The 20,990-nt window shown below is 39.6% G+C and overlaps 1 protein-coding gene across 3 annotated transcripts in view; it reads right to left on the reverse strand.

Annotated features, from left to right (window-relative positions):
* Positions 1-20,990, reverse strand: part of SLC44A1 (solute carrier family 44 member 1) — a 202,916-nt gene that overhangs the window by 127,516 nt on the left and 54,410 nt on the right. For all 3 annotated transcript variants that reach the window (XM_058694680.1, XM_058694679.1, XM_058694678.1), the window contains exons 2-3: positions 20,520-20,609; positions 9,032-9,174 (exon numbers count right to left, since the gene is read on the reverse strand). In XM_058694680.1, the coding sequence (XP_058550663.1) occupies positions 9,032-9,174; positions 20,520-20,609 (233 nt within the window). The remainder of the gene's footprint in view (positions 1-9,031; positions 9,175-20,519; positions 20,610-20,990) is intronic.

Here is a 20,990-nt window from a genome sequence, read left to right on the forward strand (position 1 = left end):
ACATTCTCCCTTAATAACATTATGTGGCTATTCCATGTCAATGGACAGGATTCTACACCGTAATTTTTCCATTCTGTAGTACCTCAGACTAGGCCAGGTCCTCCTATTACAACCTCTCTCATGCCCCACACCTCTGCCTTCATAACACTTTCAACAGCTGTAATAACTCTTGTGATCATATGATGAGTTTATTAAGTTCTGTTTTCTCCATTAGATTACAATTTCCATGAGATAAAAGAGTGTGCCTCTTTTCCTCAAGACTAAATCTCCAAAGCCTAACCCAAAGAATATGGCCAAGAAATGTAATGCATGAATAGATGAGTTTAACCAAACCTCTTTTTTCAGCCATTTAGGTTGCCTCCTATTTTATTATTCCTAATAGAGGTCTCTAGCACACAGACTGTCAATAAGTGTTTGCTGAGAACTAAATAAAATAATAAACAGAATTTTCAAGAATGGTGAAGGACAGGGGTGCCTGGGTGGCTCAGTTGGTTAAGCGTCTGACTTTGGCTCAGGTCATGATCTCACAGTTCGTTAGATCAAGCCCTGCATTGATCTCTGTGCTGACAGCTCAGAGCCTGGAGCCTGCTTCCCATTCTGTATCTCCCTCTCTCTCTACCTCTCCCCCACTCATACTCTGTCTCTCTCTCTCTCTCTCTCAAAAATAAACAAACATATGGGGCACCCGGTGGCTCAGTTTGTTGAGCATCCGACTTCAGCTCAGGTCATGATCTCACGGTCTCTGAGTTCGAGCCCCACACGTCAGGCTCTGTGCTGACAGCTCGGAGCCTGCAGCCTGCTACAGATTCTGTGTCTCCCTCTCTGCCCCTCCCTCTCTCACACTCTGTCTCTCTCTTAATAAATAAACATTAAAAAAATGTTTTTAAATTAAAAAAAATAAACAAACATAAAAAAATTTAAAAAAAAAAGAAAGGTGAATGATAGACATTCAGTAAACAGTAATTTAAGTCATCAGGAAGACGAGACAGAAGTCCTAGGTCCATAAACATGAAGAACTAACTGTATTTGGCTAATTAAAGGATCCTTAAGGCAAGTAATTTTAACTTTACTTTTTCAGTTCTTTTTCTTGTTCAAAAAGGGACAGGTATGCATGGTCAACAAGATTTCATAACTCCTTAAAAGGTGTTCAAAAAAGGCATGTTTTACATATTAACTAATTACAGAAAAATGTTCTTCCTAAAATAGATGGGTATACAGCATGGTGCAGGCCCAGGAAACTGGGCAATCTTGTTATGGGTAGTTTAAAGAGTAAACACATTCTCTAAATTCTACCGTATCACTACCAACCCCCAAATAAGCCTTTTTAAGTGTCATGGAGTAGACTGAATCAGACACTGAACCTATAGAGCCCTGAGCTTTAGGGAAAGTAATCAGGGGCCAATGATGTATCCACACAGAGATCTTAAACATAGACAGTGTCTTTAAAAGAAGACTATTGTCTATGAAACAATCAACTAAATAAAAAGTAACATTATCAGTTTAAGTTACATATCTTCCAGTAAGTATTTAAAACACACAAACTGGGGGGCCTGGGTGGCTCAGTCAGTTGAACGTCCAACTCCTGATTTTGGCTCAGGTCATGATCCCAGGGTCGTGGGATGGGGCCCCATGTTGGGTTCTGCACTGACCGTGGAGCCTGCTTAAAATTCTCAATCGCTCTCCCTCTGCCCCTTTTCTCTGTTCTCTCTCTCTCTCTCTCTCTCTAAAATATAAAAATCAATCAATCACACACAAATGGTAGAAATGCCCAAATGTGAAATAAGAACGACATATTTAATCATTAAAATGTCTGTTCTTTACCTGAGAGAAAAACAGAGAAAACTGCCTTCAAATTATTCAAAGCCTTCATAGATTGTACAGGTTTCAAACTTTTTTTAGTTATGACTTTACTGATTTATGTAACCTGCCCCTTCTTCTCTGCATGTTCTACTAAAGGTCTTTCATCTTTAAAAATCCAGAGGGAGATGCCCCAAAAGTGAAAAGTGCATGGGGTGGGGGGTGGGGGGTGGTGGTAATGGAATCACAGGAACTTAACACTATATAATACAAAGAGCACAAGGGCATGAAGAGTGGGGTGCTAGTCCTAATGCTACTGTTTCATCAAGGCACTGACGTTTCCTAGACCCCAGTCTCTTCACCCGTAAAATGAAGGGGCTCCGTGATCTCCAGGGCCCTTCCAGCACAAACCTTCTATACTGTGGATTTCTGGGGAACGAGACAGTTAAAGGAAAGAAGTAAAACTCACGCTAGATACTCTGCCACAGGTTACAAAGGTAATTGAAAAAGGTCTCAAATAAAATGCCCCCTATAGATTTTACTTACAAATGTATGCCATCAACCTCCTCAGACCTCTACTTCCCGCATATCCTGTTAATACTGATTATCTGAAATCAGAGAGGCATTTTACGGTCAAAGAGCCTTTATCAGTGATTGGGGCTTTAAATGGCTTCCTCAGAGGAAAGATAAAAAGATAAAGAAGAAAGTTAGATATGTGCAAAAAATATATCTTTGGAACCTCTATGGAAAAATCAATATTGATAAGTGAGATATATCTCACTTATCTGACTGAGACAATTACTTAAGAGTTACAAAGAGTTGCTAAACTCTGTTAGGGTTGTTTGCAGAATGGAGAAAAAATTTCTAATAATGATATAATACCTATATAAAAAAGATTAAAGCAGTTCCCTACATACGTGAACCTAGCTTTACAATAACCTATGCGTGCTAAGAGTCACAGGCACCTTACCATAGCCTCTCCCGTCCCAGACACCCAGGACAAGGTAACATCCATGGAGGAAACACAATACCTCCCCTCATCCAATCATCTCCCCAGGGGCCAAGAGAGCTAGAGGTTTTGTCCTACTACAGTTCCCACATCCATGAATCCTGTATCTTAGAACTAGAAACAGCCCTGCTCTATTCAAAGGGGCTTCCCCTTTGGGAACAATTTCTATAATAATAATAATTCTCTGTCTAAAAATTGGCACATACACTGTAAAGCTAGCTTTATGGTTTTGAAAAGGGCAGGCAATGTAGAATGTGGCGGGAGAGATGTTTTTGGAATTGTCGATCAGAGTTCAAAATATATTATTACTATCCCTCTCCCCACAACCGAAAAAAAAGAAAGACCATAAGCCTTACCCACGTTCTCTAGCACCTCAGCTATAATAATAGCTCAGCTACAAAACAAATCATTTTCCTCTCTGAGCCTTAGTTGGCACTCACCAATGTTTGATGGGGTACTTTAAGGAGGTTACACGCTAGATAATCTTAAAGAAGTCTTTCATCTCTGACGCTATGTGGTTCTAAGATAAATGAACTTTCCTGAGTTAACTCAGGCTCAAAACCTTATTGATAGCATTGTTTCTACGCAGAAACGTTGTACACATCTCAAACAACCAACTTAAAAGTGAACTTTGGGAACATAATCCATTTGAAGTTGGGGCCTTCTTGTATCTCATAAAACACTGTCTACCATTTTCCTATACATCCTTATTACTGCAGTAAATACATCGTCGGGTCAAAAATATTATTTGGAGAAAAAGAACACATTACAATAAGAATGGTAAGGCAATACAATACTGCCTTTTCTTTACTACTAGTGGAATTCTTACAGTCATCTTGGCATCTTAAATTTTCTGGTTAGAACAGGTCAAAGGCATTCCCTTTCCCATTTCTCTTCTAACTTTCTTCCTTCCTCTACTATTTCAATTCAATAAGCTACTATGGAATAACTCTTGGGTATTTAAATCTGGGAGCTAAACATGGCACTCGAGAGAGACAGAGTTGGGCAGGGTGCCGGAAGACTCTAAGAAGCTCCAATTATTCCCTCCCCTTGAGTTTGGGTGGGACTTGGGACTTGCTTCTAACATGTAGAATATGGCAAAGGTAAAAGGACATCACTTCTATAATTATATTACATGAAATCTAACTTTCATCTTGCTAGCAGACTCTCTCTATTGATGCTTTCCCTCTCTGGCTTTGAAGTAAGCCGCCGTGCAGAGTGGCCCATATAGCATACACCGAGGGTGGCCCTGGGCTGACAGCCATAAAGAGCTAAGGCTCTCAGTCTAACTATCTTGAAAGACCGAGTGCTGCCAACAACTACATGAGCTTGGAAAGGGAGCTCCCAAGCAGAGTCCCAGCCCTGACCAAAACCTCGATTGCAGTCCTGTGAGATCCTCTGAAGCAAGAGATCCAGCTAAGCCATACCCAGATTCCTGACCCACGGAAACTCTGAGATTCTAAATGTGTCTTGCTTTAAGCCACTAAGTTTATGCAATATTGTTACCTAGCAAATTATAATTAATGCAAGCAGAAGAAACACACAATATAATTGAAGAAGAACTTCAAGACAAGAGAAAAACAAACTTGAGACAGGAAAGTTCAGGTAATAAAAGATCACTATGGGATAAAGTCTGTTTTGAAATATATCATGAAGAGGTTAGTTATGAGACCCCCCGGCCCTTACATCTTTCAAGAACTTCGGTTGGCAGCTGAGTGGTAGAGCGGACAGCACACAGACAGAATGAATATCCTGGACAAGACTACTACTACACGGAGAAGCAGTGGGAGAGGACTGAATAGGTACAAAGGGTCTATGTAGATCATGGGAAGCCTGGAATGGCAGGTGTTGAGTGGGCTCATTTACGATACTATAGGCATCAACACTAAACGAAAGGCTCTTGAGCAGGGAAATGACCATAAAAAGTGTTTTAAAGAACTTAATCCTATCACAGTATAAAGGATGGAGAAGATTAGAGATTAGAAGACCAAGAATAGATAATGCCAGCACAACAGTTGTCCTGAGGCCAGCAAATGTGTGGAGGAAAAAGGCTCATGCTGATGAATAACCAAAGACCTGCAAATTAAAACTATACAACACCATTTTTTTGGTTAACCAAATTAGTGAAAAATATAAACTAGTAATACTAGCAAAGATAAAGCAATCTCAGACATTGTTGGTGGGAATGTAAATGGAATAGCCTTTTTATGGAAAGCCATATTCATCAGCAATATTTATTAATAATCTTAAAATATTCAGATTCTTAGACTTGATAATTCACTTCTTAAAGAATATTTTAAGAAAAAAATGTATATATTTTTTTACCCATTCAAACACATTTAATTAAGTGCCTATTACATTCCAAATACTGAGGATATAGTAATGAACAAAACATACCTCACTTCTGCTTTCAGGGAACTTAGAAGAGGCAAACATTTAACAAATAAGTGCAAAAGTTTATAGGATACAATGAAAGATTATGTATTTATGTACGTATGCAAACTCTACACCCAACATGTGGCTTGAACTCACAACCCTGAGATCAAGAGTTGCAGGCTCTACTGACTGAGCCAACTGGGTACCAGAAGAGAGAGCATTTTTAAACACTTGATTTAAAGTGTGAGATCAGGGGCGCCTGTGTGGCTCAGTCAGTTAAGCGTCCGACTTCAGCTCAGGTCATGATCTCACGGTCCGTGAGTTCGAGCCCCGCATCAGGCTCTGTGCTGACAGCTCGGAGCCTGGAGCCTGCTTCGGATTCTGTGTCTCCCTCTCTCTCTGCCCCTCCCCCCTTGCGCTCTGTCTCTCTGTCTTTCTCTCTCTCAAAAGTAAATATTAAAAAAAAATAATTTGTTGGGGCGCCTGGGTGGCTCAGTCGGTTAAGCGGCCGACTTCGGCTCAGGTCATGATCTCACAGTCCACGAGTTCGAGCCCCGCGTCGGGCTCTGTGCTGACAGCTCAGAGCCTGGAGCCCGTTTCAGATTCTGTGTCTCCCTCTCTCTCTGCCCCTCCCCTGTTCAATGCTCTGTCTCTCTCTGTCTCAAAAATAAATAAATATTTAAAAAAAAAAAATTGTGAGATCAGAAAAGACCCTTCTGGGAAATAACATTTATTTATTTTTATAATGTTTATTTATTTTTGAAGGAGAGAGCACAAGCAGGCGAGGAGCAGAGAGAGGGGGTGACAGAGGATCCACAGCAGGCTCTGTGCCAACAGCAGCAAAATCGATGTGGGGCTCAAACTCATGAACTGTGAGATCATGACCTGAGCTAAGTAAGGTTGAACACTCAACTGACTTAACCACCCAGGTGCCACCTGGGAAATAACATTTATATTGAGAGCTGAAGGGTGAGTAGAATTTAGCCACGTGAAGAATGGGAGAAAGTTTTCTTCTTGACAGAGGAAATAATACTCATGAAGGCAAGAAAGAGTTAGTTGTATTCAAGATTTTTCTTTTTTTACAAAATTAGTTAATTAATTAATTAATTTGTTTTTTTAGAGGGGGTGTAGAGAGGGAAAGGGAGAGAAAGAATCTGAAACAGTCTCCATGCCCAGCACAGAGCCCAACATGGGGTTGGATCCCATGACCCTGGGATCATGGCCTGAGCGAAAATCAAGAGTCACATGCTTAACTGACTGAGCCACCCAGGCACCCCTGTATTCAAGATTTTTAACCTATTCAACAAATATGTATGGAGGTAGGTCCTAATAAGTATCGGGTACTAGGGACCGAGGATAAGAAACCGAAGAAAATAGTGATCCAGGTCAAGTTGAGGTAGTAGCAGATAAAACAGGTTTAAAAAATTGTATAGCTATAGTAGGGCCTAGTATTCATAATGAAGACAAAGATATATCAGGAAATGATATAGGAGGAAACTAATGCATGTGGCAGGAAAAAGAAGAAGATGGCATAAAGGTAACAAACACAAAGGCACTGTGTCTTCTTTCAAACCCAAACAGTATAGACTTACCTGAGAAAGATACGTTCAAAACGTATTGTTCATTAAATAATATATATACCATTTATAGGTAGAAATACTTAGATGGGTCGGTACTAAAATGTTTATATGCAGAGAAGAACAAGGAGAGATCAAAAATAAATAAACATGTACACACGAATTAAAGTGTAGCTATACTCGGGAAACTATTTCCCCTACAGCTATCCATGAATGGTTCCCAGCTCTGCTAAGCACTCAGAGAAAAGTAATCATTTTTTGGAATAAAAAGCAGGCTTTCTTTGTGAGAGGCCGAAATACACCCACACACACATACACACATATATGTGTGTATGTGTGTGTGTGTATATATAAATTAAAAATCGACCAAATGAACCTCCACAAGGTTAATGTGAAGAGTGACATTTACACAAACCTTATGGTGAGAATAAGCTTGGAACCATCAGCAAGTTACAAAAGAAGCCATATACATGAGTATGACCTCATATGAGCAGCAGACCTGAGGGAAGAGAGCCCTTTTCCAACCTCCTAAATTATCTAAATAGTGATATTTTATGGTTGGTACATGTGAACAGTGTTAAAGAGTCAAACATGGGGCACCCAGGTGGCTCAGCCAGTTAAGCATCTGACTTCAGCTCAGGTCATGATCTCACAGTTTGTGGGTTTGAGCCCCATGTTGGGCTCTGTGCTGACAGCTCAGAGCCTGGAGCCTGCTTTTGATTCTGTGTCTCCCTCTTTCTCTACCCCTCCCCTGCTTGCACTCTCTCTTTCAAAAACAAACATTAAAAAAAAAAAAATATATGAGTCAAACAGTATTTGACAGCAAAAAACACTACCTACAAAAAAAAAGATGTAGAATTCTGTACTATTTTTGCAACTTCTATGGGTCTAAAATTATTTCAAAATAAAAAGTTATATATATATATATATATATATATATATATATATATATATATATATATGGGCTATCTTGTTACAAGAATACAAGGCTTAAAATTTGTGTTAATTTTATGAGGCAATCAAAAAATAGGATAAATGAAAATTCTCCAAATTACTCTCCGTGAGTCCAGTTTTTACTTCTGTCAAGGGATGCAGGTGCTTTATCAGGGGAAAAGCTCATGGTCTGCGTTTGATATTCCACTGACCAACCAGACTTTTGAGAAAATCATTTCAATCTCTCTAAGCCTCTGCTACACCTACCTCACAGCATGGTATCATATGCTTGCCAACTATGGCATGCTAGACAAATATTTATTATTATTATTTAAAATTTTATTTATTTGAATAGCATTATTCCTTCATCCAATGGGGAACTATCTTTGAGATATTACTAACTATTTGGGTCTCTTCAGGTTTGTGAAATTATCAAATTAATCTTCTATTTGCCGGTAGTGGCCATAACTTAAACAGATTTATCTAATAATAAAAATAGTTATCACATCCTGGAAAATGTTTCTTAAGACAACTATAGCCTAAAAAAATGTTTCTACTGCTTAGCCTTTTCCTATAAAGTTCATTAATTGAATTGGATAACCCATTACTTTAAAATTAGTTTGGTTAATTCTGAAGATCTGTCTTTATTTATTAGACCTGTCTAATCAAGTAGGGCATAAATATGCCGTGTGGACAAATATACTGACATCATACCTAAAATATGTTTCATGAAATACATTTCCCTCACAGACATTAAAAATGAAGTCATAGCTCCTCCGAAGAAAAAAGACAATTAAGGAATTTCAAGACATTCAAAAGATGAAGCTTGAGAACTCAAAACAAATTTTAAAGTCTGACAAAGAAAATGTATCTTTTATAAAATTGGAAATTTATGCGTACTGTACTTATAAATGATGCATCACAAAATGTTTCATTATACTTTTAATGTTTCAAAATCCATTACCATCCCTCTCTCTCCCATCAAGTACAATCTTAGGAAGAAAAAATATTATGTTATTTCCTGAGTTAAAACTTTGTGTACAACCTATGGGCTAATGGGAAAACAGAGTAAAGGAATAACCCTCTCAAATCAAGCCTTTACTCGTTAAATCCTGAAGGTCACCCATTTTAACCTGGCAGCTCATTTTATTTCCTGGAAAATGTATTTAGAGACCAAAACCAGGAATGATTCAAGTGGACAGTTAAAAAACTAAAAACACCCATAGGAGTCATATGAAAATAATATCTTACTGAAGATTATTAGAAAATATAAAAGAGCAGGATTTTCTACCCCCGTTCAAAGTTTCCATGGAGTTCATTCAGCCAACAGTCTACTCACTTCCGGTGGGTGTGGTCCATGCCACTGTTTGGTATTGCTTCCAACTTTGCATTTTTCTGCCCACAGATATTTCCATAGCTGTCGTATCCTGACACTAGTCTCGCTGCTGCACCTGTTGCTACTGAAAAGCCACAAATAAATCCCTAGAAAAAAAAAACAGAAAAAACATACAAATAAACCATTTCAATAGCAACAGTCACTACTTGATACGATAATGAGCTTCTTTTGTCTGTTGAGGGGAACAAAGAGCTATCTTTCCTTATTGCAAACACTATTCTACTGTTTTCCTTGGATTTCACATGAGCAGCACAAAGAAGTCCACAGGGAAACACTATTTACTACCATAACAAAACAAATCTCAAGCTTTTACATCATGAGATCGTCTTTGCATTTTATAATAATAAGAGCAGCTTCTCTGTATGGAACATCTGCTCTGTGCCAGGCTCTGTACTAGGTGCTTACCAGACGTTATCGCTAATCCTCATAAGGAAACTGAGGCTCAGAGAGGTTAAATAAGTTGCCCAAAGCCATAGAAGCTAGTAAAGGTGAGAGCATAAAATCAAACCCAGCTTGTTTCATTCTTCAGCAGTTTTTGGTTGTAAAAGAGTTCTGTTAAATTAACAGCAACCGATGAAAGAAAGAAATTCAAAGAACAATAGGTACGTGGGTTTTGAATTATTACCACTTTGGTGCCCACAACAGTTCTGTTTCCTTCCTTCAGTAAAGCTGTAGACAAGCCAAAAAATTACACCATGAAACACTACTCTGCTTTTAATATTGCAGAGTCAAGGAGAGTGAGGCACTGGGTCTGTGTGCCACAAAGGTCACTTCATTTCATGGGAATATGATTCATCAGAGTGCCCAAGGCAAATAAATGGTAGATGCTTCCGAACTGCATCATGCTTGCTAAATCAAGTATGCACAAAGAGCAGTAACAGCCTGTATTCCACTGCAGGCTGGTAGGCATTAAGAATAGGAAGTAAGGTGAATCATTATTGATCAACTGAATTGGGAGAAAAGGCTGGGGCTAGAAAATCTTGCAATGTGGTCATTAAAAGGTTGAGTTTTGATTATCTTTACTGAAGTGGTTAATGAAGGCAGAGATTATCACTGTTTAACTTATCATAGCCAAGTCTCACAAGTAGTACTCATAGAAGCAGTCAGCCATACTAGGTCTCAGGGCTACAGTGGTAAGTACTGTGCTCACACACAGTTCCTACAAGAAAATTATTTCCCCCCTTAATTACTTTCCTAAAAAGGCAAACAAATTCTTTTTTTCTGAATGACCCCTATTTTTATCTTGCAGGTAAGGAAAAAGAGTAAGGAGTGTGGCTCTAAATACTAGAAACTGCTTGAAACTACGGTTTACAAGAAAGTCAACTCCAGAAGTGGAGACTATCCCAGATTTGCCACTGCCATGCCTTCTGATAATTGCCAGGTTACTTTAACTCTCCACACCTCAATTTACTCACCTGTGAAATGGAGATAATGACTGTGTAGCTCATAAGACTGTTGTAAGGATTAAATGAAATAATCCTATAAAGTGCTAAGAATCCTGCTTGGCACATAGTAAGAGCTCAATAAATATTAGCTAGTATTGTTAGAAATGAGAACATGTAAAGGAAAAGACCATGGGCTCTGGGGGCAGACTAAGCTTCACTGAGAACTCCATTTTCTACTTGTGTGACATTGGACAAACTTGCTTAATGCTCTGTGCTTCAGTTTTCCCGTCTATAAATTGAGGCTAAAACCACTTACCACAAAGGCTGCTGTGAGAATGACACGAAATAATGCATGTAAGTGTCCTGTTTCAATAAAAATGTTAGTACCCTTCTGCCTCAAAGCTAACTGCTAGCACTAGGGTCAGGCACAGGCTGGTCAGGACTCACCCATGCACCCTCACCTTGTGGCCCACTCCCTCTCTCCTGACTCCTCCAAGAAAAATGCAAGACAATTAGTTCCATGTCAGGACTTCAAGCCAATATGAAAACATAAGAAAATTAAAAAAAATTAATCCCCTGCACACATACACATGTTCAAATCAGCATTCCATCTTAAGCAGATCCCTGAACCTATCATTGGGAAATCCTACACTAAACAAAAACTGGAAGTGGAAGTAAACATTAGGAGGATGAACGGCTAATTTTCCAATACAGTTCTTTGACAAGAAGAATCACCAAGTAACAGAAAGGGAACCCAGAAAGATCTGGATTAAAACCCTCACTCTACCACATACTACCTATGCGACTCTGATCCAATTACCTACTTAGAGTATTTCCTCCTCATCCCTAACACAGAGCCCCATCCTGTATTTCACAACCCAGTGATGAGGAGTAAACGAGACAATGCACATCTAATCCCTCGCTGGTCTGGTACACAGCTGGTGACCAAGACATGGTAGCTGGCAGTGGGAAATCTGAATGGTGAAGCCAGACCAAAGAGGTTGACAACGGTAATTGGGGACTAACCAAACACTCCTTCAGTTCTCTTCTTTCAGAACAAAAATGTCTAGGGGGAAAATGAGAAATACTGTAACTCTGTCACTACACAGAAACATTTAGACCACAATTACAATCTTCTTCCACTATAGTCAAAATGGCAAGGCCCTTGCATAATTAAAAGGTTATGTTCTTCTTTCACTTTTTATAGAAATTTTCTTATGTTTGATACGTACTTTGTGTTACAGATTCCTTTCAATGGCTTCTGATTTCTCTTTCTGACTATTTTTAACAGTACTGTGGGACATGTGAGGTTCTTTTTTTTTTTTTTTTTTTATCATAAGCCACCTCACATCCCTCTGGGATGTAGGCAGAGTATAAATTATAAATGTTACATATATATGGTAAAATGGGGACACTGACATATTTTCACACTGGCCATTTAAACTTCTTAGTAGTTTCCAAAAGCATTAGAGAAGAGAGGGTGAGAAGCTTCAGGGGAGAAAGGAAGGAGAATAATAAGCTAAGAAGATAGGAAGAAACCATGGCTGTTATCCCAGGGACTTCCCATATGGTACATGTACTCACAATGGGGAATTAGGCCAAATATAATTAAAAATACAATCTCCTTTAAAAAACAAAAAATTCTGAAATCCAAATGCAGGAAGCAATATAGTTTCAGATGAGAAAAAAAAATGTGGTGCACGAAATTAAAATAGGATGAGAGAAACTTTACAGAATGCACTCAATAATTTAATGGCTCTAAGCGGGGAGAGGAAGAGGCATTCAAGAGAAGGAAATCATATTAATGAAGCAAATGATAAGGGGGATGAGGAAAGCTTTTATATGCCTATAGAAGAGAGCAATCACTGCAGAGAAAGTAAGCCTATTAGTAAGGAAGAGAACCATGGCTAAAATCTTAAAAGGACTGAGTTACTGAATTGCTTTCAGAACAGCTATTTTGAGAGAGAGAGAGAGAGAGAGAGAGAGAGAGAGAGAGAGAGAGAGAGAGAGAGAGAGAAGGAGCAGACAAATCTAATCACAAACAGAAGGTGACTCAAATCAGATAAAGGCAAACGGCGGTGGTGGATCCCACGCCAGATCTGGCAAACTAGGAAGTGCCTACTGCCTCAGAGGGAGACAGACCATTTCTGAACTGCACTCATTAGTTCAATTTAAGAAGGAGGATTTGCTTAGTTTCATTCACTAGTAGTCAAAAAAGGGGACACATTTTATGTCACAAGCATGTATGAATTTCAAACCTGGAGCCTTACCATGCAACTGAGCAAGGCGAAAGCCTTAGTTTGGGTTTTGGGTGTGGAAAAAAAACGGTCAACAAAAACACATGTGGCGTGTGGTGGGTGGGGATGAAATACAAATCTAGTAAAATGTTTCAAAATAGAAAGATGGGGGAAAAGATTTATGTTTATAGCTCTGAAATGAAAGTGTATCCAGGCTCTTTTTTTCCCCTTCGATACTACCTCCTTTAGTTCTATACCTAATCCTCTACCTCTATTCCTAAACTCAGTGAAAGCTTGGAATCAATCTCCTAATCACTAATTTGTCAAACCTTGAAGCAGCATTTGGCTTCTGTTCCTCCTTTTCTGAGAACCCGGAGACAAGGAAGGCTATTAGGACCTAGAAGACAGGACAAGAATGCCTGATGCAGGGGCACCTGGATGGCTCAGTCAGTTAGCATCCGACTCTTAATTTCGGCTCAGGTCACGATCTCACAGTTTGTGGGATTGAGCCCCAAATCAGGCTCTGTGCTGACAGCATGGAGCCTGCTTGGGATCCTCTCTCCCCCTCTCTCTGTGCCTCCCCTGCTCACGTGTGCACACACACTCTCTCAAAATAAATACATTTTATAAAAAGAATACCTGATGAATAACTAATATTTATACAAACTAAAAAAATATTTTTTAAATTTTTCCAATCTTCCAGATTTCTGGATTTCTTCACACATTAATAGGATGTATTACTCTAACAAAGAAGAAAGAATCAATAAGCAAGAATGTTTGGAAGTCTAGAAAATATACACCCAATAAGTATTTACTGAGCATTTACAAATGCAAGATGCTATGCAGGGTACAAAAAGGTTAAAATACATAAAGTTTACCCTAAAATAACTGAAATGGGGGCACCTGGGTGGCTCAGTTGGTTAAGCAGCCAACTTCGGCTCAGGTCATGATCTCATGGTTTGTGAGTTCGAGCCCTGCATCAGCTGACTCCAGCTGGGAACCTGGAGCCTGCTTCAGATTCTTTGTCTCCCTCTTTCCCCCTCCCCCACTTGAGCTCTGTCTTTCTCTGTCTCTCAAAAAAATAAACGTTTAAAAAAAAAAAAAAAGAACTGAAATGTTCTCAAAAGGCTAGAAAATCATGCGGTATGAGGAAGCAAAATCAGATAGGCTCAGTTTCATGGGCAGCTTGAGCAATGAAAAAAAGAAAAAACACAAACAGGGAATACTAGACACTGAACCCAGCTCTGATACAAATACTCCCTATGATCTTGAGTAAGTCACTTTAAATTCTGAGCCTCAGTTTCCTGGGTTTAACTAGATTAATCTCTAAAGCACTTTCCTCTTCTCAAAATTCATGATCCTAAGGGAAAGTAGACACAAAGTAAAATTTTTCAGAGTATACTTGCAGGAAGAAGTATAAGCCCATTTGGTCCAGCATAGTGACCAAGACTACAAAAACAAGAGTAGGTTAAAAGCAAATCAATTTAGGGGTACATGGGTGGCTCAGTCAGTTAAGCATCCAACTCCCGATTTCGGCTCAGGTCATGATCTCATGGTCATGATGTCAAGCCCCGCATCAGGCTCTGCGCTGATTTTCTCTCTCTCTCTCTCTCTGTCCCTCCCCTGCTTTTGCTCTCTCTCTCTAAAATAAATAAATAAATAAATAAATAAATAAATAAATAAATAAATAAATAAATAAAAAAAAAGAAAATCCTGGGAATGCAAGCTGGTGCAGCCATTCTGGAAACCAGTATGGAGGTTTCTCAAAAAACTCAAAATAGAACTACCCTATGACCCAGCAATTGCACTAGTACGTATTTATCCAAGGATACAGTTGTGCTGTTTCAAAGGGACACATGCACTCCAATGTTTATAGCAGCACTATCAACAATAGCCAAAGTATGGAAAGAGCCCAAATGTCCCTCAATGGATGAATGGATAAAGAAGATGTGGTATATATATACAATGGAGTATTACTCGGCAATCAAAAATAATGAAATCTTGCCATTTGCAACTACATGGATGGAATTGGAAGGTATTATGCTAAGTGAAATTAGTCAGAGAAAGACAAATATCCTATGACTTCACTATATGAGGACTTTGAGAGACAAAACAGATGAACATAAGGGAAGGGAAACAAAAATAATATGAAGGCAGGGAGGGGGACAAAACATAAGAGACTCATGGATATGGAGAACAGAGGGTTACTGGAGGGAGTATGGGAGGGGGTAATGCGCTAAATGGGTAAGGAGCATTAAGGAATCTACTCCTGAAATCATTGTTGCACTATACGCTACCTAATTTGGATGTAAATTTAAAAAAATAATAAAATTAATAAAAAAATAAAAAATTAAATTAAATTAAAAACCAAATCCATGTAATCAATGTAAAAATAGTTAAGAAGGTAAAGTTTATGTTATTTATATTTTACCATAATAAAAAAAGGAAAAAAAAAAACAAAGGATTTAACATTAAGTAGGTACATATTTGGATCAGGTAACCTTAAGGTAATTTTCTTCCTCTTCCCGGCAAAGCACAGACCATCACACAGATGACTAAATACTGCAGTGAGTCTCTGAGTCTTTCACTAGGTGTTGCATGCTCAACAATAGTTAATGAGGTAGAAACACTATGCTCTGGGAACTAGACTAATGCTATAAAATTAAAAAAAGGTCCTTGAAAGCAGTCTGAAGGGACAACGTAGGCAATGATGTCTCCTACGCCTAGCTCTAGTACAGACCATTCTCCAAAGCTCCAACTCTGCATTTCCCAGTGCTTATCCTTACCCATGCCCTACTCCTGTCGAATTCATCTTCTCATTCCACACTTCCCCAAACCACTCACCTCTCCTGCACATACCCTGTCTGCATTTGTCATTTCATTCTTTACTGGACTGCACATGTAAGATACGGAGTGAGGGTACTGCTCAGTCTCCCCCCTCCACACTTCTGGCCATCACTATTGCTTCCTAACTGTGCCGGAGGAAGTAAGAATGCTAAACTGTTTGCTCAGAATCTGAAATACTGATGAGACAACATTTTACTGGCCGGCAAGGTTACCGCATCCATGTTCTAAATAACTATCTGTTGTTCCCAATTCCAGGCAACAAAGGAGGGACTATCTCTTGAGGCCTCACCTTTTCTACCTCTTCTCTTCTGGGTTCAATGCTGCCACTGGGTTATCTAGACAAGTTATTGAACTTATCTCTGTGCCTCTGGTCTCTATCTGTAAAATGAGAATGTAGTTGTGAAATTTCAATGTTTCTGTGTCACATACAGAACAGCCCCTCGTCCACAGTAAGAAGCAATAAGTAAGAGGGCTAAATTGTAAGGTCTCTCTACCTTCCATTGTCCATGGTAAGCACTCCTACTAGGGCCATCCAGTCACCTCTCTTTCCTGATTTCTGTGGTAAGCTGATCTGGGCAGATAGGGTCCCGATGGATCTCTTCCCTCTTCTCATACATACCTCTCTCTCCCTGAGAGAGAATGAACTTGCACTATCTAAGATGGGAAGGACCTTCAGCCCACATGGCACAAGCTTCATTCTACAAGTCATTTTCACCAAGGATTTCTTTGTTGGATATAATCAGGTGACTGTCTGGTGACTAATAAATTAGTATTGGGGTGCCCGGGTGGCTCAGTTGGTTGAGCATCCGACTTCAGCTCAGGTCATAATCTCACGGTTTGTGGGGTTGAGCCCTGCATTGGGCTCTGTGCTGACAGCTCAGAGCTTGGAGTCTGCTTCGGATTCTGTGTCTCCCTTTCTTTCTGCCCCTCCCCTGCTCACACGCTGTGTCTCTCTCTCAAAAATAAATAAAAACATTAAAAAATTAAAAAAAATAATAAAGTAATATTTGTTTACCCATCTTATTTTTGTTCCTTCATGTGTACAGAAACTGTGGTTTGGAACTTACAAGCTGGAGTCAGATTTGAGCTGAAAAGCCCTAACCTGAACCCCTAACACAAGTACCTCTTAGTCATCCTTACTCTGCCTCTGTCTTGCCTGCAACATTGATGCTCTATCTTCCTCTCCTTTATTACTACCTTATTTCCAGTTTTCCACATGTTATCTGAACTATTCCATCAGCCTTCCAAGTGGTCCCCCTTTACAATGGCTTTACAGACCATCTTTAACATTGGCTACCAGGGCTATCTTCCTAAACCCGGTCACATCATTTCTTGCTCAAAACTCTTCAGCAGTTTATTGGTGCCTAAAACAGTGGTCTCTCAATCCTGGCTGAACATTGAACACAGAGATTAAATCACAATCAGAGGTGGGACCCAGGAACGAGTATTTTTTTTATTGTCTAATATGAGAACAACTTGATTACTACCTTAAGGGAAAATAGAAATTTAGAAGCACAATGCTACATGCAATTTTTTAGAACGGAGTTTATGTCCAATAATTTCAAAATACTGATGAAAGTTCAAATGGGGAAGATGATAGCTCTCAAGAAGGCTGGTGGAAATTTGCTTTGGAAAATAACCTAAGTTCTTGGGGCACCTGGCTGGCTCAGTTGGTTAAGCATCTGACTCTTGATTTCAGCTCAGGTCGTGATCCACGGTCATGGGATTGAGCCCTGTATCAGGCTACATGCTGGGCATGGAACCTGCTTAAGATTCTCATTCTCATTCTCTCTCTCTCTCTCTCTCTCTCTCTCTCTCTCTCTCTCCCCACCTCGGCCTCTCTCCCACACTTTCATGTGCACTCCCCCCACCCCCCACCCCCACCTAAAATAAAATTAAAGAAAAGAAAAATACCCTAAGTTCTAGACAAGGCAAGTAAGCATGGAAAAATCTTGAATGTAAGAGAGGAAATAAAAGAGAAGTACAAATATTTATGAAGAGGTGAACATGTGTAAATAAGATTTAATGGTGAAGATGAATGAAATAAGACAAGATCTTAACATATTTCAAAGCACAGACATCAAGGAATGAGCAAAGAACTACAAGTAAGGGACAGTGAATAAAGATATGACTTGAAAATTAGGTCACAAGTTGACAGAAAGGCCACTAGATCAAAAGAGTATAGGCAGAAACTTCTGGTTCCTATTCTATCTTTGCCGTGTATTGCCATTATTATATTCTTAGACAAGCAAATATTTAACTTTGTTACACCTTGTTCATAAGCTAGGGATAAAACCTATTTCATAAGATAACTGGGAAAATTTAACAAGATAAATACATACAAAAGCATCAAGCATAGGGCAATGCTCAATAAATCAATAAATGTTTGATGAATGTTTCTCTGAGAAGTACTATAGGATGAAATCCTAAAAGAAAAAAAACAAACCTTTTCAAAACCATACAAAACGAATACACGAAAGACAAAGAAACATTGGTCTACTATTGTGTTGTGCCAGTATGGTGGGCAACAGAACTTGAAAATTTCTCCAGTTTCCACATGGCAAAATTTGAGGTTAGCTCAACTCCATGGAGGTAATCCATTAAAAAAATCCTTCCAAGACACTTAACACTATGCCTGCATTTAAAAGTACACACAGTGGGTTGGGGGTGGGGGGGGCGCCTGGGTGGCTCAGCCAGTTAGGCGTCCGACTTCTGCTCAGGTCATGATCCAGTGGTTTGTGATATGAGTTCAAGCCCCGCATCAGGCTCTGTGCTGACCGCTCAGAGCCTGAAGCCTGCTTTGGATTCTGTGTCTCCCTCTCTGTCTGCCCCTCCCCAGCTCATACTCTCTGTCTCTTTCTGAAAAAATAAACATTAAAAAAAAATTTTTTTTAATAAAAGAAAAATAAAAAGAACACACAGTGGGTCTTAATTACCACTGCACTGAAATCAACATTAATTACCATTGCATTAAAACATGTCAGTAAACAAATACTCCTTACTCTCAGGTTACTCCCAAGTCAGCCTATCAACATTCATGATGCTTTCCGGAGCTGTTTTAGAGTAGAAAATCAAAAGCACCTGGAGTGGCAGGTACATGTGTTTATAAATCTAATTTCGAAAGGTCAGCTGCTGTTTGTCTCAGGGATGATTCAGGGTATGGGGAGAGATGGTGGACTAATTCTGTTAACAAAAAAATTTTTCCCACACTCTGTATGCACACTGCATTTCAGGTGCCACTCCATTAAACTAAGTAGACTCTTGAACAACATCTTAGAAGTCCTAAGTGAGGAAATGGGTATTTTGATGTTTTCTAAGTATCTCAGGTTTCTTGAAACTAAGCTATTATCTTTAAAACTAACACTCCTTATTTTACTCAATTTATTATATCTCTTTAAAAAGTCTACTGCTTTCTTATCCTTTCTTCAGGTTCAGAACTGGCACCTGCTAATTATGCCTATTAGGCTTAGGGTAGTTCTGTGATTTTCTTTTTTTTTTTTTTTTTTAATTTATTTCATTTTATTTTTGAGAGAAACAGAGTGTGAGCTGGGGAGTGGCAGAGAGAGAGGCAGACAGAATCTGAAGCAGGCTTCAGGCTCTGAGCTGTCAGTGCAGAGCCCGACATGGGGCTTGAACTCACAGACTGTGAGATCATGACCTGAGCTGAAGCCAGATGCCCAACCAACTGAGCCACCCAGGCACCCCAAGTTCTGTGATTTTCAAGTGGCATTTGCAGGGTGTACCGTTGCAGAGGACACAGAATAAGATTTTCCTAAAGAAGCTCTATAAAAGATATGGGGAAATGGGGGTTAAAAACGCTCACGTATTTGTGAAAAAAGGCTGCCAGAGGTAGTGTATTTGTGTTTTGGTTTGTAAAGACCACGAAAAAGAAAGCGATACCGTCTGCACAGTCCCCTTGAGGAAGAGGAAACAAGGTGGCAGAAAAGAGCACTGCCCTGGAAATTATGAGACCGGGATTCTGTTCTCAGCCCTGCTAATAACTAACAATGTGCCTTGGGATGGTCATTGCCATCTCTGGGTTTGAGCTTCTCACTCTGCAGAATGAGGGTGATGAGCCAGATGAGGATTTCCAAGTCCATTCTAACTGTAGCTCTACACATCAGCTAGCTTTAAAACCGCTGTTTCCAACCTTCTTTTCCAGCCCAGCACACTGGCAGGGACTCTCAAGTCCCTGAAGGCTGTGTCAGAAACCCCTGCAGGGCCGGATGGGTATGCAGTTTGAATCAGCACACCCCCGACACTCTGTACAAGGGACTCTGCTCCTCCATCGTCTATACCCAATGGAAAATCACCAAGTCCCCCGACCTCCAACTGAGAGATGCCACTCAGTACAGCACACACAGCAGGCAGCAGGGGCCTAGTATGGGCAGAAGCAGTGAGCAAGCAGCTTCACCTCTTCAGGAAGAACGAAAAGATGTCAGAAGTGGAAACACTGTCGATACCCCCTGGCACAACTTCTAATGTTATACAAAGGAACACACCAAGTCCCTGAAAGGAAAACTGGTACAAAAATAGCCATCAGGTTTGTGTGATTGGGTTGGATAAATACTCAAGACTCCATGGCCAGTGCCCTGGTCAACATGCCATTAAGATCACAATTCACAGAAATTTACGTGGAATGATCTGGCTTCCTTAAATGATCTAGTAAAAGAGACAAAGTTCCAATCCCCTTAATGTTATCTCATGTAAGCTTAAAAAAAGAAAAAAAAAATCAAGGGGTATCAAATACCAATGAATTGTATGGGACAAAAATAACCAGCTTCAATGATATCCTAGGACCTCCTGTTATAAGCAATTCAGGAGGGGTTAAATATAAATAAATAAATAAATGAATGAATGAATAAATAAATAAATAACAAGCTCTCCCTTTAAACCAATTCCCCATCATTCCCTTGGATCATGAGTTCACCAGGTTCTGATCGTCTAGGAGAGTGTCCTTACCATTCCAATGCAGAAGAGAATAAAAAGCAGCAGCCAGGGTATGTCTGTACAGCTACGGTCCTCCAGTGGCTTCCATTCTCGTTTAGAGCTCTAATTGAAAATACACAATAAGAGAGTGGCGAATGTTAAACGTAGTTAAAATGAGGAAGGCACAAAAATACCACTTATACCTAGACTCCTTCTTGCCTGACAAGTTTCCACTGAACCTATTAAGATACAACTCAAGTACAGGTCACCTTTCTGGGAAGTTTTCCCTAACACCCCACTTTTCTTCCTGGTTAGGCAGAGTACTGACTCCAATGCTTTTTTTGTACCTCTATTAGAGTAGTTAGCATTCTGGGTTGGAATTGTTAAGCTGTATCCCCAGAAGAACATGAGCTTCACAAGGGAAAAGACCTCTTCTCATTTCCCAGCATCTAACATGACACCTGAGGGTTCAAGACATGTACTCAATATGGCCTTTTTTAACGA

This window comes from Neofelis nebulosa, chromosome 12 (assembly GCF_028018385.1).
Source record: "Neofelis nebulosa isolate mNeoNeb1 chromosome 12, mNeoNeb1.pri, whole genome shotgun sequence".
Lineage (NCBI taxonomy): Eukaryota > Metazoa > Chordata > Mammalia > Carnivora > Felidae > Neofelis > Neofelis nebulosa.